General features: G+C 54.5%; 2 protein-coding genes across 4 annotated transcripts; both read right to left on the reverse strand.

The window, feature by feature from the left end:
- Positions 1–1,067: 1,067 nt before the first annotated feature.
- Positions 1,068–4,641, reverse strand: Lcn10 (lipocalin 10). 2 transcript variants are annotated; one of them, XM_005083673.4, is made up of 6 exons: positions 4,498–4,641; positions 3,685–3,824; positions 3,212–3,282; positions 2,889–2,996; positions 2,058–2,156; positions 1,068–1,654 (listed from the first exon to the last, which is right to left on the reverse strand). In XM_005083673.4, the coding sequence occupies exons 1-6, from the start codon at positions 4,624–4,626 to the stop codon at positions 1,626–1,628; spliced, it is 576 nt and encodes a 191-aa protein (XP_005083730.2). In that variant the 5' UTR covers positions 4,627–4,641; the 3' UTR covers positions 1,068–1,625. The 2 variants fall into 2 exon arrangements, with proteins under 2 accessions (XP_005083730.2, XP_040601168.1); XM_040745234.1 differs by having other exon boundaries at positions 1,068–2,156.
- Positions 4,642–5,759: 1,118 nt separating this feature from the next.
- Positions 5,760–10,830, reverse strand: LOC101844328 (epididymal-specific lipocalin-6). 2 transcript variants are annotated; one of them, XM_040745236.1, is made up of 7 exons: positions 9,863–10,003; positions 9,537–9,676; positions 7,298–7,368; positions 6,652–6,762; positions 6,343–6,444; positions 6,080–6,105; positions 5,760–5,901 (listed from the first exon to the last, which is right to left on the reverse strand). In XM_040745236.1, exons 1-7 carry the CDS (start codon positions 9,953–9,955, stop codon positions 5,899–5,901), a joined length of 546 nt encoding a protein of 181 aa, XP_040601170.1. In that variant the 5' UTR covers positions 9,956–10,003; the 3' UTR covers positions 5,760–5,898. The 2 variants fall into 2 exon arrangements, with proteins under 2 accessions (XP_040601170.1, XP_040601169.1); XM_040745235.1 differs by lacking the exon at positions 5,760–5,901 and having other exon boundaries at positions 5,908–6,105; positions 9,863–10,830.
- Between the last annotated feature and the right edge of the window lie 902 nt (positions 10,831–11,732).

The following is an 11,732-nucleotide window of genomic DNA, read 5'->3' on the forward strand; positions in this document are numbered from 1 at the left end:
AGGAGAGAACTGAGTTAGCGTGTCAACATTTTGCTCACATGGTGGCACGGTACGTTTGAAGTGAGAACCAACAACACAAGACTTATCAGCCCCGGCGGCACCTGTGGTGGAGTCGCTCGGGTGCTGGAAGTCTGCTGGTGGTGAGAAGGCAGCAGGAAAAGATGCTCATGCCTGGGACTGGAGGAGAGATACCCACGTAGAGGAGGAAGCAAGGGATGCTGGCTAACACGGCCGTCGGAAAGCTGACCCAGCCCAGGAGGCCTCCAAATGAAGAGCTCCTGTTGCTCATGCCCCTAAGAGCAGGACTCAAGTGAGTGACCAGAGGCTAAAGAGGAGTGCTGCAGTCACTGTGGAAATCAGCATGAACATTCCCAAAACCAAAAACCAGAGCTACCACATAACCACTCCTGGGAACATTCCGGAAGGCCTCTTAAGTCAGCACACCACAGCGACACATGCACACCTGTTTATTGTTGCACTGTTCACAATGGCCAAGATACAGGCCTGGCCTAGATGCCCATTATGAGATGAACAGACAGGGGAAATATGGCGCGTACGCACAAACGTGGTACACGCAGTGGAATTTTATTCAGCCGTAGGCAAGAGTGAAGTGGTGATATTTACAGAAAAATACAGGGAACTGGAGATCATTACTATTTTTTGGTTTTTCAAGACAGGGTTTCTCTGTATTGTTTTAGAGGCTGTCCTGGAACTTGCTCTGTAGACTAGGCTGACCCCAACTCACAGAGCTCTGCCTGCCTCTGCCTCCTGAGTGCCGAGATTAAAGTCATGCACCACCATACCCAGCTATATAGTGATTTCTAAGTCAGCCAGAACTACATAGTAGGGCCTCTCTCAAAACAAAATTAAAATAAAGAAAAACAAAAAAGTACATATGAGCTGGGTGGTGGTGGTGCACGCCTTTAATTCCAGCACTCAGGAGCCAGAGGCAGGCAGATCTCAGGTCAACCTGGTCTACAAAGGAATTCCAGAACAGCCAGAGCTGCTGTTACACAGAAAAACCCTGTCCTGAAGAGTAAAACAAAAAGGTACATATGAAAATAAAATACTTGAAAATACTTTTTATTTTTAATTATACATACATGTGGGCAGGTTGTGCATGTGTGTGCAGCACCCACAAAGACCAGAAGAGGTTGCTGGATCCCCTGGAGCTGGAGTCACGGGCATTTGTGAGCCACTCAATATGGATGCCGGGAACTAACCTTGAGTTCTCTGCAATATGCACTGTTAACCACTGAGCCATTGCTATAGCCCCAAAATAAAGAAACCCATTTAAAAGGGAGGAAGAAAATGGGAGTGTGATGAGTCTGCGGTCTGTGCTCAGCCTCCCCAGGGTGGAGTGATGATGAACGCCAGACCCGGCCCCCGATGGAGCCCAGGACACTGCGAGGGCAGGTGGAGGCCATGAGCACAGCGGTGGGGGTTGCTGGGATAGGAGAATGCAAAGGGAGCAATCACAGCCCGGGTTTGTGCAGTCAGCCAGTCACTGACCTGCAGTCACCAAGCCCCTCTGAACAAGCCACGGAGTGTCACAGCCACCACCTGGAACAGTATCCCCAGGGTCTGGGAGACTCTCAAAGGGATGGGCAGAGGGTGGCTGGCTGTCACGGCAGGATCGTGTGTGCACAGGAATCTGTGGGCAGGAAGAAAGGTGCTGAGAGACCTGGCTTCCACCTCTGTCGTGAATCCATATGCGGACCCTTGCCCTGCTTGCCCTGGACTCTATAGAGGGCAGAGCTGTGCAGCCTCCGTTCTGAGTGTCGGCTGGAGTCTGTGCGCTCTAGGAGTCATCTCTGTCTGCATGGGACGCTGCACACCCAGTGCTGACAGGAAGCCCACAGGTACGGAGGGATGAGGACATTTGGGCATCTTCACAGCTGACTTTGCAAACTGCATGGCCACACACACACATGCATGCACACATGTACACACGTGTACACACACACACACACACACATGTACATCTCCAACATAGTCCAGCTGTCTAATGGGGTACAACGGGGGCAGGAGAATAAAAGCCTGAGGCCATGTAGTACCGTCTTTCGGAAGGATGGTGGCCTGCTTGGTGAGCTGCAGAGTATGACAGGTGTCCAGGAATTCTCGCAGACTCAGGAAGCTAGAGATGTTCTGCCTGTCTGAGTTGAGGACAGAATCACAGCAGCAGGGGTGCCCATACGGGCATTTGGAGGGTTGCATCCTAATCTCCCATGGCCCCACTCACTGTCATTCGGTGCCTGTGCCCCATTTCCAAAGCTAGGAGATAGGGTCGCTCTGCAGCTGGCAGAGACCTGGGAGCCTCCTCCGTCCCTACAATCCACCGCAGCCATCCCCTGGGCATGTGCAGGCCTGCTATGGTCTAAACACACCTCTCCTCTGCTCTTTCCACAGACGCCTCCCCGTAGCCCAGGCTGGGTGCCCCTCCTCCTCACCACGTCATCTCTACCCGCCCTCCCCAATACTTCACTCCCCCTCGTTCCCACGGAATCCAGCCACCTCGCCCTGACCCTCCATTTCTCAGCGCTCGGAACTCACACCCCGAGTCTCAGCCTCCCCCCCCCCCGCCCCACCCGGGGCAGCACTCCAACACTCACACATAAGGCTGTCCTATACTGCATCCCCTACATCTAGACCCCCTCCTGGTGAGGGTCTCCAATCGACTGTGCTGCTGCCTGCCTCCAACCCTACACACAGCGAACCCCACTGCCACAGCCCCTCTCAGACCATCCTTCATCAACCGTGCTCCCTCCCCGTTGAGCAGCCTTACCTTCCAGGCTTGTGTCCCCTCCACCCTCCCTCACCTCTGTGTCTCTGAGCCCTCTACCACCGTGGCCCTGACACCCAGAGGTGGCTCCGCACACCGCACTCACTGAAGAGCAGCAGGCTCTTGTAGCTGCTGCCTGCACGCCCCAAGCGGAGGTACACCAGGCCGTACGTGTAGTCAGTGGACAGCACATGGAAGCCCTTTATGCCCTTCACTGCAAGAGAAGCTCTAGTGGCAGCGGTGCCTGGACACCCATGGCCACCCGCAGTCCAGAGCCTGGTGCCCGACACACCAGCCAGTCCTGTCTCATCTCCCAAACCAGGCCACTCAAAGGGATTCAGTCAGCTCGGGGACCGCAGCCACCCTGCCCACCCATCCTGGGTGTCTGGCCACACACTCAGTTTCCCAGGGCCCAAGCATCCTACTCACAGGTATTCCTGAACACAGGTTTCTTTCTATCCTTCTTCAGGGTCACCTCCGTGGACTGGCATCCCTGAGGCCTGGGGAACAGGTGCGGTGAGCTGCAGCCAGAGGACCGCCTTCCACCACCAACTTCTCCAGCTCTGCTCACCTGCTTCCCCCCAGAGCCTAGGGATGGGGGCTCCCGGGGGCCAAGGTGGCCAGCTTGGGTGGGAATATTCTAATTTGGGCAAAGGCCTGCCCAGAGCTGAGAGGTCCACTCCCAACACCCCTTTCCTGATGCCCAGTATTTCTCCCAAAATCACTCTCTGGGTTTTAGGGGAAGAGGAGGTAGTGAAATCATCTATCAGGTCTGTTTCCTCTCAGGACTCAGCTCTGCTTCCCGTGGGCTCCTTCTCCCCGGAGACCAAGGTGTCCAGGACAGTCTGCAGAGGTGTGCGGGGACCCCGCCACATCCCCTCACCGGCTGAGCGTCCCCTCACCGGCTGAAGGCGATGACCACCTTGAGCTGGCCTGTTTTGTGCACCTTCACCACAGACGCCCCCAGCTTCCTCTTGTCTCTAGCCGGCAAGAACCCCTGGGTGTCTGTGGCGATGGCAATAATGTACCAGAAGCCTGAAAACTGCAGGGGGCGTCAGGGGAGAACAGTGTTAGAGCTGCCACACTATGCTGCCTGTCCAAGCTCCCAGCCAGAGGACAGACCCAGCAAGTGGCCTTTTCCCAAGACCCAGAGCACATCTGCATCCACAGGTGGGCACCACCCTGTCCCGGGCTGAAGAGAAGTTGGTGCTTAGCCGGTCAGGGGCCCGGGAGGCCGTGTCCACCCTAGCCCCCTCAGAGGCTCCTTTTCTCTTGGCCTCCCTGTGACTCGCATGCTCAGCCCCTGTCCCTTCCACTTGTGCCCGCACTAGCCACCAGTTCTTCCCTGCAGCATACTCCCGGCTCCTAATAACTCAGTGTCTGTGCATGCTACTCACGTGGCCCACCTAGCCACTGTGCCCGCAGCCACCCCACCGGGAATCGTCTGCTTCAGGGCACGTCTGCTGCTTGGTCCCCTGCCCTGCTTGCCGCACTCAACCCCTTTGCAGAGAGGTATCTCCCAGGGGTCCCAGGGCTGGGGCAGTGGTGGGAGAGGACAGGTAACTAACACAGCTGGGCTCGACAGATACTGTGCCCTGCCCTCCTGCTGGGGACATTACCCCAGATGGTCCCACAGCTGCAGTTATGTCCTAACTGGTCCACGTACCCTGTGACCCTAGTACCTGATGAAGGTACCCAAGGGGCATGTGGCTTACCTTGCCCCAGTTGAGACTCTGGGCCTCCTTAGGGAAAAACTCCTGTGTCCAGGATGCCACAGCCAGGACCAGGGCTGTGGCCAGGGCCACCTCCAGCTTCATCCTTAGCAGGGGCAGCTCTTGCCTCATCTGCCCTGCTGTGGTGTCAGACCCACCCTGGAGCCTCAGGCTACTGGGGTGGGTGGAGTAAGAAGTGGGGAGGTGTGGCTTGAGGCTTCTGCCCCTCCTTCTGAGGGCATCAGCCTGGGCGGTGTTGGTTACAGTAGACATTGCCTGCCTGGGAGGCCCCTGAAGACGGACACTGCCGAGTTCTCAGAGGCCGTGTGGATGCCGGTCCTCACATCCCTCACTGAAGGGCTACAACTACACACATCTGCATACCATTGCAGCCTGGCATGTCTCACCTGGCACGGGATGCTTGGGGCTCTCACAGCCCTGCCAAAGGTGAGAGTAGGGTGTCTGTGGGACTAGTCTCTTGGGCAGGTGTGCAAACCGGAGGGAGGGAAACAGCAGCCTCTAGACACAAACTTCAGTGCTCCCTACCCACGGCTATTTACAGTGTCTGAGGAGCTCCTGATGACTGGGCCAGGGAAGAGAGAGGGAGTGAGCCCAAGCTTTGGTCCCCTCTCTCCCCATATTATTTTCCAATAGATGACATCATTCCCCCATTTCCTGACCAGGTTCCCCATCTGTAGTGAGGGCCTGCAGGCTCAGGCCTTTGGGAATTCCATACCACCACCACCACCCCATGCCCAGCCCCCAGCCAGCAACCAGAGTCATAGGCAAAGAAAGAAGACCTAGAGCCCGGGTTGCATCTCCCTGCTGGAAAGCTCACAGATAATGACCTCCCTGCTGGTCAGTGTGAATTCTGTGTCCTCCTGCTAGATGGGCTGTAGATGATAACCTCCCTACTAGGCTTTTGGCAGGTGCTATCAATGTTCTCATACTGTGTAACACTCAGTGTTCCTTCCTATTAGATAGTGCATAGGTGGTTGGGTCCCTGGCCATGGATTCTGGTGGTTTAACAGTGTCCTGACCTACACACATAGCTCTTATCTAGCACCTCAGCTTTTGCCATTCCACTGGCTACATCCTGTCCACAGTGTCTTCAGGCTCCAGAACTCTGACAACGGATATTAGTGCATCCAATTCTCCTGACCCTGAACTTGCTCTGTGGTTCCATGGTCTGATCTCTGACAAGTCCTCTTCCACAACACAGGGACCATTCCACCCCCAAAGAAGACACACTGTGGCAGTTTTACTTGTGAAATGACTTTATTTTCAACCCAAGCATGAGTCTATGAGAACAGAGAACCAACACCAGCCACTGAGCAAAGACAGTGCCTGCCCACCTCCACCAGGACACCAGGATGCTGTGCTGCTGTCTCCGGGGTGTGGCACTCACTGAAAACCAGGGCAAGAGTTGGGGTGGGGCTGGTGACAGCCATCATCCTCACCTTCAATGACCTTCCCACCAGCAGAGCCATGGGCTATACACTGGCTTTGGAGAGGGTTCACCCAGAGCCACAGGCTCTCCCTGCTCCCCAGGAAGCCAAGAGTGATGCCTGAAAAGGTGGCCTACCTGGAGGATCTTGTTTGCACACGTGACTGTAAGAAGAGCCAAGCCAGTTGTGAGAACAGGGCTGCAGCAGCTCCCAGGATCCTACCCACAAGCCTCTTCCAGGGAGGCTGCCCCTACGTGCCTGAGTATGACAGGCATAGGTGGTCCCTTGAAGCACCCACAAACCAGTAAAAGCAGAAAGGAATTCGGACCACCTCCACCACCCCAGTCACTGTGTGTCAGAACTGCCTGTGCTCCCTGCAGCCAATACTAGGAACACTCACAGTCCTTCTGCAGCTGGGCCTGCTGCTGGGACCGGAAGCCCAGACCCCGGCTCCATTTGGTGAACAACTGGATGGCCTCAGGTCTAGCCATCTCCGTCCGACCTGAGCAAGAAGGAGTAAGTAGGCTCTCAGAGACGATGAGAGTGTGGAGAGCTTAGCTGTGCCCCCAGACCCTTTCTTTACCCCAATCCCTAGCCAACCTCAGGGTGGCTGGGGCTTGGCCCTGTATGTTCCCTACAGGCTGTGGACACAGAGTGCCTGTGTCTGGGGCGCCAGGGACCCTGAGCAACCTTGGCCGTCGCCACTTACTGTACAGCTCCACTGTGTTGAAGGCCTCATCTCCAAACTCCAGCTGTGTGAAGATGACAGCATAGTCCTTGAAGTTAGTGCCCAGGACCCGGTAGTCCAGTACACCGAGAGCTAGAGAGCAAACGAAGGATCCAGGGCAGCAAGGGGAACGGGGCCACCATGCCAGCCAGGTGTAACACTGGGACTGGCTGTTAAGACGGGTCAGATTCAGGACCTACACTGTGCCAGCAAGAAGCAGTTCTCAGATGCTGGTGGACTTAGACGAGTGCTGTCCCAGCTCAGCCTGAGGGGACTGAAGAGCAGGTGGGCCACCCTCCCCCAGCCCTATCCTATGGGGATAGAACGCTACTAACCAGGCACCAAGCCCTCTGAACCCGCCAAGGAGTCCAGGGATTGAGACTAGGACCCTCACGGGCATCTGGGCACGCAGGAGTGGGGATATGAGGTCTAAGACCTCCGTTCAGGAGCCTCTCTCCCCTGAGGATGGACCCCAGGGTCCTGTCCCTTTAACTGCCCACAGAGCTGTGCCAGAGGATCTGGAGCAGAGTGGTCTCCTTCCTGCCAGGCCTGGCCCTGCCAGCTGGGAACACGCAGGGGCTGGCCTTCGTGGTGATCAGATGGGGGGGTCCAGTGACGTCATACTCACAGGGGTTCTCATACACCCATCGGGAATCTCGCTTCAGCAGCTCCACGGTGCTCTGATGGCACCCATCTGGCCTAGGAGTCAACGGGGAGGGAGGGAGGCCTCTGAGACCCACACGTGACCCACCAGTGAGGGAGGCTTCAAAGGGAGTTCGCCTCTTTTTTTTTTTTTTTTTTTTTTTTTTGGTTTTTCGAGGCAGGGTTTCTCTGTATTGTTTTGGAGGCTGTCCTGGAACTCGCTCTGTAGACCAGGCTGGCCCTGAGGGAGTTCACCTCTTTCACGCTGCCTGGATTACCTAGAAAAACCCATGCTGGGACCTGAGAAGCACTGGCCATTCCCTTCATTTCCCAAGGGATCCACACTGCCTGGTGCTGAGGGCTCAAGAGACATCAGCCTGTGGCGCAAGGAAGAATGCAGTATGCAGGTCGTCGTTGTCGTCGTCGCCCCCCCCCGTCCCCCTCCCCCCCCCCCCCCGCTCCCCGCCGAGGAGTGAGCCTCTGAGGTGAGAAGCCAAGAGAAGAGCAGCAGGATCTGCTAGACAAATCAAGTGCCACAAAGACGTCTGGGACAAGACGCCTACAGTGAGAGGCGCTGGGGAGGTTCCGAAGAAAAACAGCATAAGCTGCTCCAGCAGACCAGGAGGCACGCCCTAAGCCCACCACAAGATCTGGGTAAATAAACAGATCAAAGGAACAGAATAGGAAAATTTACCCCGACATACAGCAAAGGTCGCAAACCAGGTCATAATTCAGCAATGCGGGGCCGCACGGCTCCCTGAATGCAACAATGCAACTCACATTTTTTTTTACCCCAGGCTCAGTTCTGGAACTTCCAGAGACAGAAAAGGAAAGGATCCCCCTCCCCCCCTCCATATCTTGACACCCAGTGCCCTCAGAAGCAAAGACTGGTGCGCATACTGTGCAGAACTAAAAAGTACTTCATAGGGGGAAAAGCTCCTCTTGGGCCTGGAGAAATGGCCTGGCAGTTAAGAGCACTTGCTGGTCTTGCGGAGGACCCAGTTTCCGTCCCCAGTACTCACGGGGTAGCTCACAACCACTCGTGACTCCAATGCCAGGGATCTGATGCTCTTTTCAGACCCTTGTGGGTATCAGGCATGCATGTGCATGCATGCAAGCAAGATAGTCATATACATGATTTTTTAAATAGCTGGCCCTCCAGCATCAGAAAAACAAACTGGGAAGTACATCTGCAGCTAGTTTGTTTGTGTTGTGTTTTTGTTTTGGGGTTTTTTGTGTTTTGTTTTGGTTTGGTTTTTGAGACAGGGTTTCTCTGTGTAGTCCTGGGCATCCTGGAACTCACTTGTGGACCAGGCTGGCCTCAGACTCGGAGATCCACCTGCCTCTGCCTCCTGAGTGCTGGGATTAAAGATGTGGGCCACCACTGCCTGGTATAACTAGTTTTTAATGACAAATTAATTGCTGCAATTCCCCTTTCTCACAAATCAGTAAGAAACATTCTAGAGGAAAACATGCAGGATATTTAAAGAGAGCTTACTAGGAGGGAAACACAGCAGATATACCCCTTTGTGAGTCTCAGCATCAGAGACACTAGTCCGATATGGTGAAACACCTTCACCTACAATCCCAGCCCTGAGTTCAGGGTAATCCGTGTCTACAGCATGGGCTTTGAGAGTAGCAGAGTCAGAGCCATATGAGTAACCATATGGGGACAGCAGATGACAAAGAACGGCCAGTTAGACACACAGACACCTGCCAGTATGCTACTTCTAGGACAAACCATGATGTGCTGAGCTACCATAGCCTCAAGACAACAGGGTCGGTGGGTAACCAAGGACTGGAATCTTTGGACTCATGGGCCTAGGCAAACCTCATGATTTGCCATAGCAATGGAAAGCTGTCACACGGGGACAGAATTTCAGTTTAGGAAGATGGAGTTGTGTGGCAGGTGGGAATGACTGCTATAACACAGGGTGACAAAGTGCTCGGCAAAATGGCAATCGCAATGCGAAGCCCTGGCTGGCAGAAAGTAGGCGAATGAGAGCAGAGACCAGCAGAGAAAGAAAGTGCAAGAGCTGTAGGGAGCCTGCGAAGCTTGTGGAAAAGAGGAGCCCAGGGGAGTGGGGAGCACGGAGAGCCAACCATGCCTCCAGGAGCAGGTCTCTATCTGAACCAGGTAGGCAAAGCCCACAACCCCTCTGGGGAAGGGGCTCCTGCCGAGGAAGCTAAAACAGAGTCACATAGCTCAGGGGCTGCCTACTCACCCGTGCCGAGAGGACTGAACTCTCAGCTTGTCATCTGGAGTGAGAGTCACCATGACACCTTCCACATTCTTCGTGTCCTTCTCCACCATGAAGTCCTTTGCACGGGAGGCCATTGCCAGGATGTACCAGGGCCCAAGGAGCTAGGGGAAGCATCGGCTGAGAGACCTGGCTCTCCTCCCTCAAAGTGGTCAAAGAGCTCCCACATCCTGAGCGCAGTCTAACTCCCTCCATCCATGATTGTCCACATTGACTCCTGGGGATTCACAGACTGTGAGCCTCAAAGGTGGGTCCTGGCCCTAGGACCTGCTGCCCAAGAAGGCTGTTACCTGCTTAGGATCCAGCCTTCCCAGCCACACTGCCTGGACCCAGGACATAGAGACCAAAGCGAGAAAAGCAGCAGTCAGGAGCGCCGCCTTCATTCTTCCGGAGGCCCGGGTACACCGCGCAGTAGGCCAGGATGTGCCATCTCCCACCAGGAAACAGTTTATATAACTGTAAGTGCCTCAGTGTGGGTGGCCACTAACTGCCAGGACGTCTTCCTGACCTCTCACAAAGCAAAATTACTCAGAGTGGGGGAGGGTGTTGTTAAGCTATAGTGACCTTGGTGTCTAGCTCAGACCTGTGGCAGAGGCAAGAGAAGCCCAGGAGCCTGTTGTAATCTCCAGTACAGTACCTACTCCCCAGAGTGTCCCAGAGTAAGCCTCCTAAAGCTGGCCACCCTGCCATCTGCCCTCTCCAAGATCAGCATTCTCCCAGGTGTGTCTGCTCTTCAGGGGCAGACCAGGCAAGCCCAAGCTGAGATCAAGTCCCAGTACCAGCTGGTCAAGCACAAGTAATATGTCCAGAAATCTCAGTTTCAGGCATCCTTTGTCTCAGTCATTAAAAACACACAAAGCCACTCAAAAGACTTCCTTTAAGCTTCCATTCCTACCCATTGGCCCACACAATCTTCTGCTTTGCTGGTCCGTAGCCTCCCACTGGTCCCAACAGCCAGCCCTGCAGTCAAGCTGTCCTGTTCCCTCTGTCCCCCTATCGGCCTATCCATTCTCCATCCATCTCCAGCTGGACCACATCTACCTTTCTGTTCTCTGAGTCCAAATCCTGACCGACTTCAGCCAGACCCTAAGGTCCCCTCAAACGCTGTCTGCAACCTGGTCCCCAAGGCCCCCCTGACTGATAGCTGTCTGCAGCCTGAGCTATTCTCCACAAAGTCACTGGAGCTGCTATCAGGAGCAGAAGCTCTGGGTGGGGTTTATCTGGCCCACCATACTCGTGAGGTTCGGGGGAGGTGGTGGGTGACTCCTCCTGCCTCCAGTAAAGACCACACACTCCCTGAGATTGGCTCATCTATGCCCCACTCATCATCAAAGATGAAGATGAACAAGGCTGCAGGTGTGCAGGACCCACCCACCACAGAGCAGACTGAAGCTCACGTTTCTCCCCCATATGCCCATCCCCCTTATCATCCTATCCTCACTCCAAGTCAGACTTGAGAACCCATAGATGCAATGTGTCCCCAGCTTGAGTCTCCACAACAAATAGATCTAACAAAGCTCTCCCCCCCCCCGTCCCTGCTGTGGGGAGGTAAATGTCCACAAACCAGGAGGTAAATGTCCACAAACCAGGCCCCATGTAAATGTCAGCTAAGTGTTCTTGCATCCAACTCAGTGGCCCAGAGTCAGACCTTAAACCTGGATTAGGATGCTTCCTGGCTGCTGACCTCCCAGACACCTGATAGAAGTAAAATTTCTCTTAGGGAGACAATTGCTCCAAAACTCCCATCCTAATCTTCAGACCAATGCTGTCAATCATTTTTAAGCCTATTTTCCCACCAAAACATACAGGCTAAAGAGAGCAGAATTAAGAAGCAGCAGGGGAAAAATAGACAGGAAGAACAGACCCATGACTGTGCCTGGATCTTCCAGGCAGACTAAAAAGTGATCACAGGCAAAGCCATCTTTGGAGGTTCTCAGAGGCAACCAGAAGTCATAGAAAGTGGTATAGGAAAGGAACGTCTATGAGAATCAGGTTAAGGCGAGTTACTGTGCCTGAATTTCTTCACCACTTAGAAAAGTTATCGAACCTGGGAGACCAGCTCCCAGGTCTGCCTCAGGGTACTAGAAAGAATGCCTTCGGAGCAGCAGGACTTAGGAAAAATTATTTTCTATTTAAGGGCCAGACTTTTCTTTTTTTAAG

Source organism: Mesocricetus auratus, unplaced genomic scaffold (genome assembly GCF_017639785.1).
Source record: "Mesocricetus auratus isolate SY011 unplaced genomic scaffold, BCM_Maur_2.0 Super-Scaffold_100004, whole genome shotgun sequence".
In the NCBI taxonomy this organism is placed as follows: Eukaryota; Metazoa; Chordata; class Mammalia; order Rodentia; family Cricetidae; genus Mesocricetus; species Mesocricetus auratus.

Coding starts and splice junctions, on each gene's coding strand:
- Lcn10 (XM_040745234.1), bottom strand. CDS start 4,626: ATGAGGCAAGAGCTGCCCCTGCTAAGGATGAAGCTGGAGGTGGCCCTG. Junction 3,283..3,684: donor GTGGTCATCGCCTTCAGCCG/GTGAGGGGACGC, acceptor CCTGTTCCCCAG/GCCTCAGGGATGCCAGTCCA. Junction 2,997..3,211: donor ACCTGTGTTCAGGAATACCT/GTGAGTAGGATG, acceptor CTTCTCTTGCAG/TGAAGGGCATAAAGGGCTTC.
- LOC101844328 (XM_040745235.1), bottom strand. CDS start 9,955: ATGAAGGCGGCGCTCCTGACTGCTGCTTTTCTCGCTTTGGTCTCTATG. Junction 9,677..9,862: donor GAAGGCTGGATCCTAAGCAG/GTAACAGCCTTC, acceptor TGCTTCCCCTAG/CTCCTTGGGCCCTGGTACAT. Junction 6,763..7,297: donor ATGGGTGTATGAGAACCCCT/GTGAGTATGACG, acceptor TTTGCTCTCTAG/CTCTCGGTGTACTGGACTAC.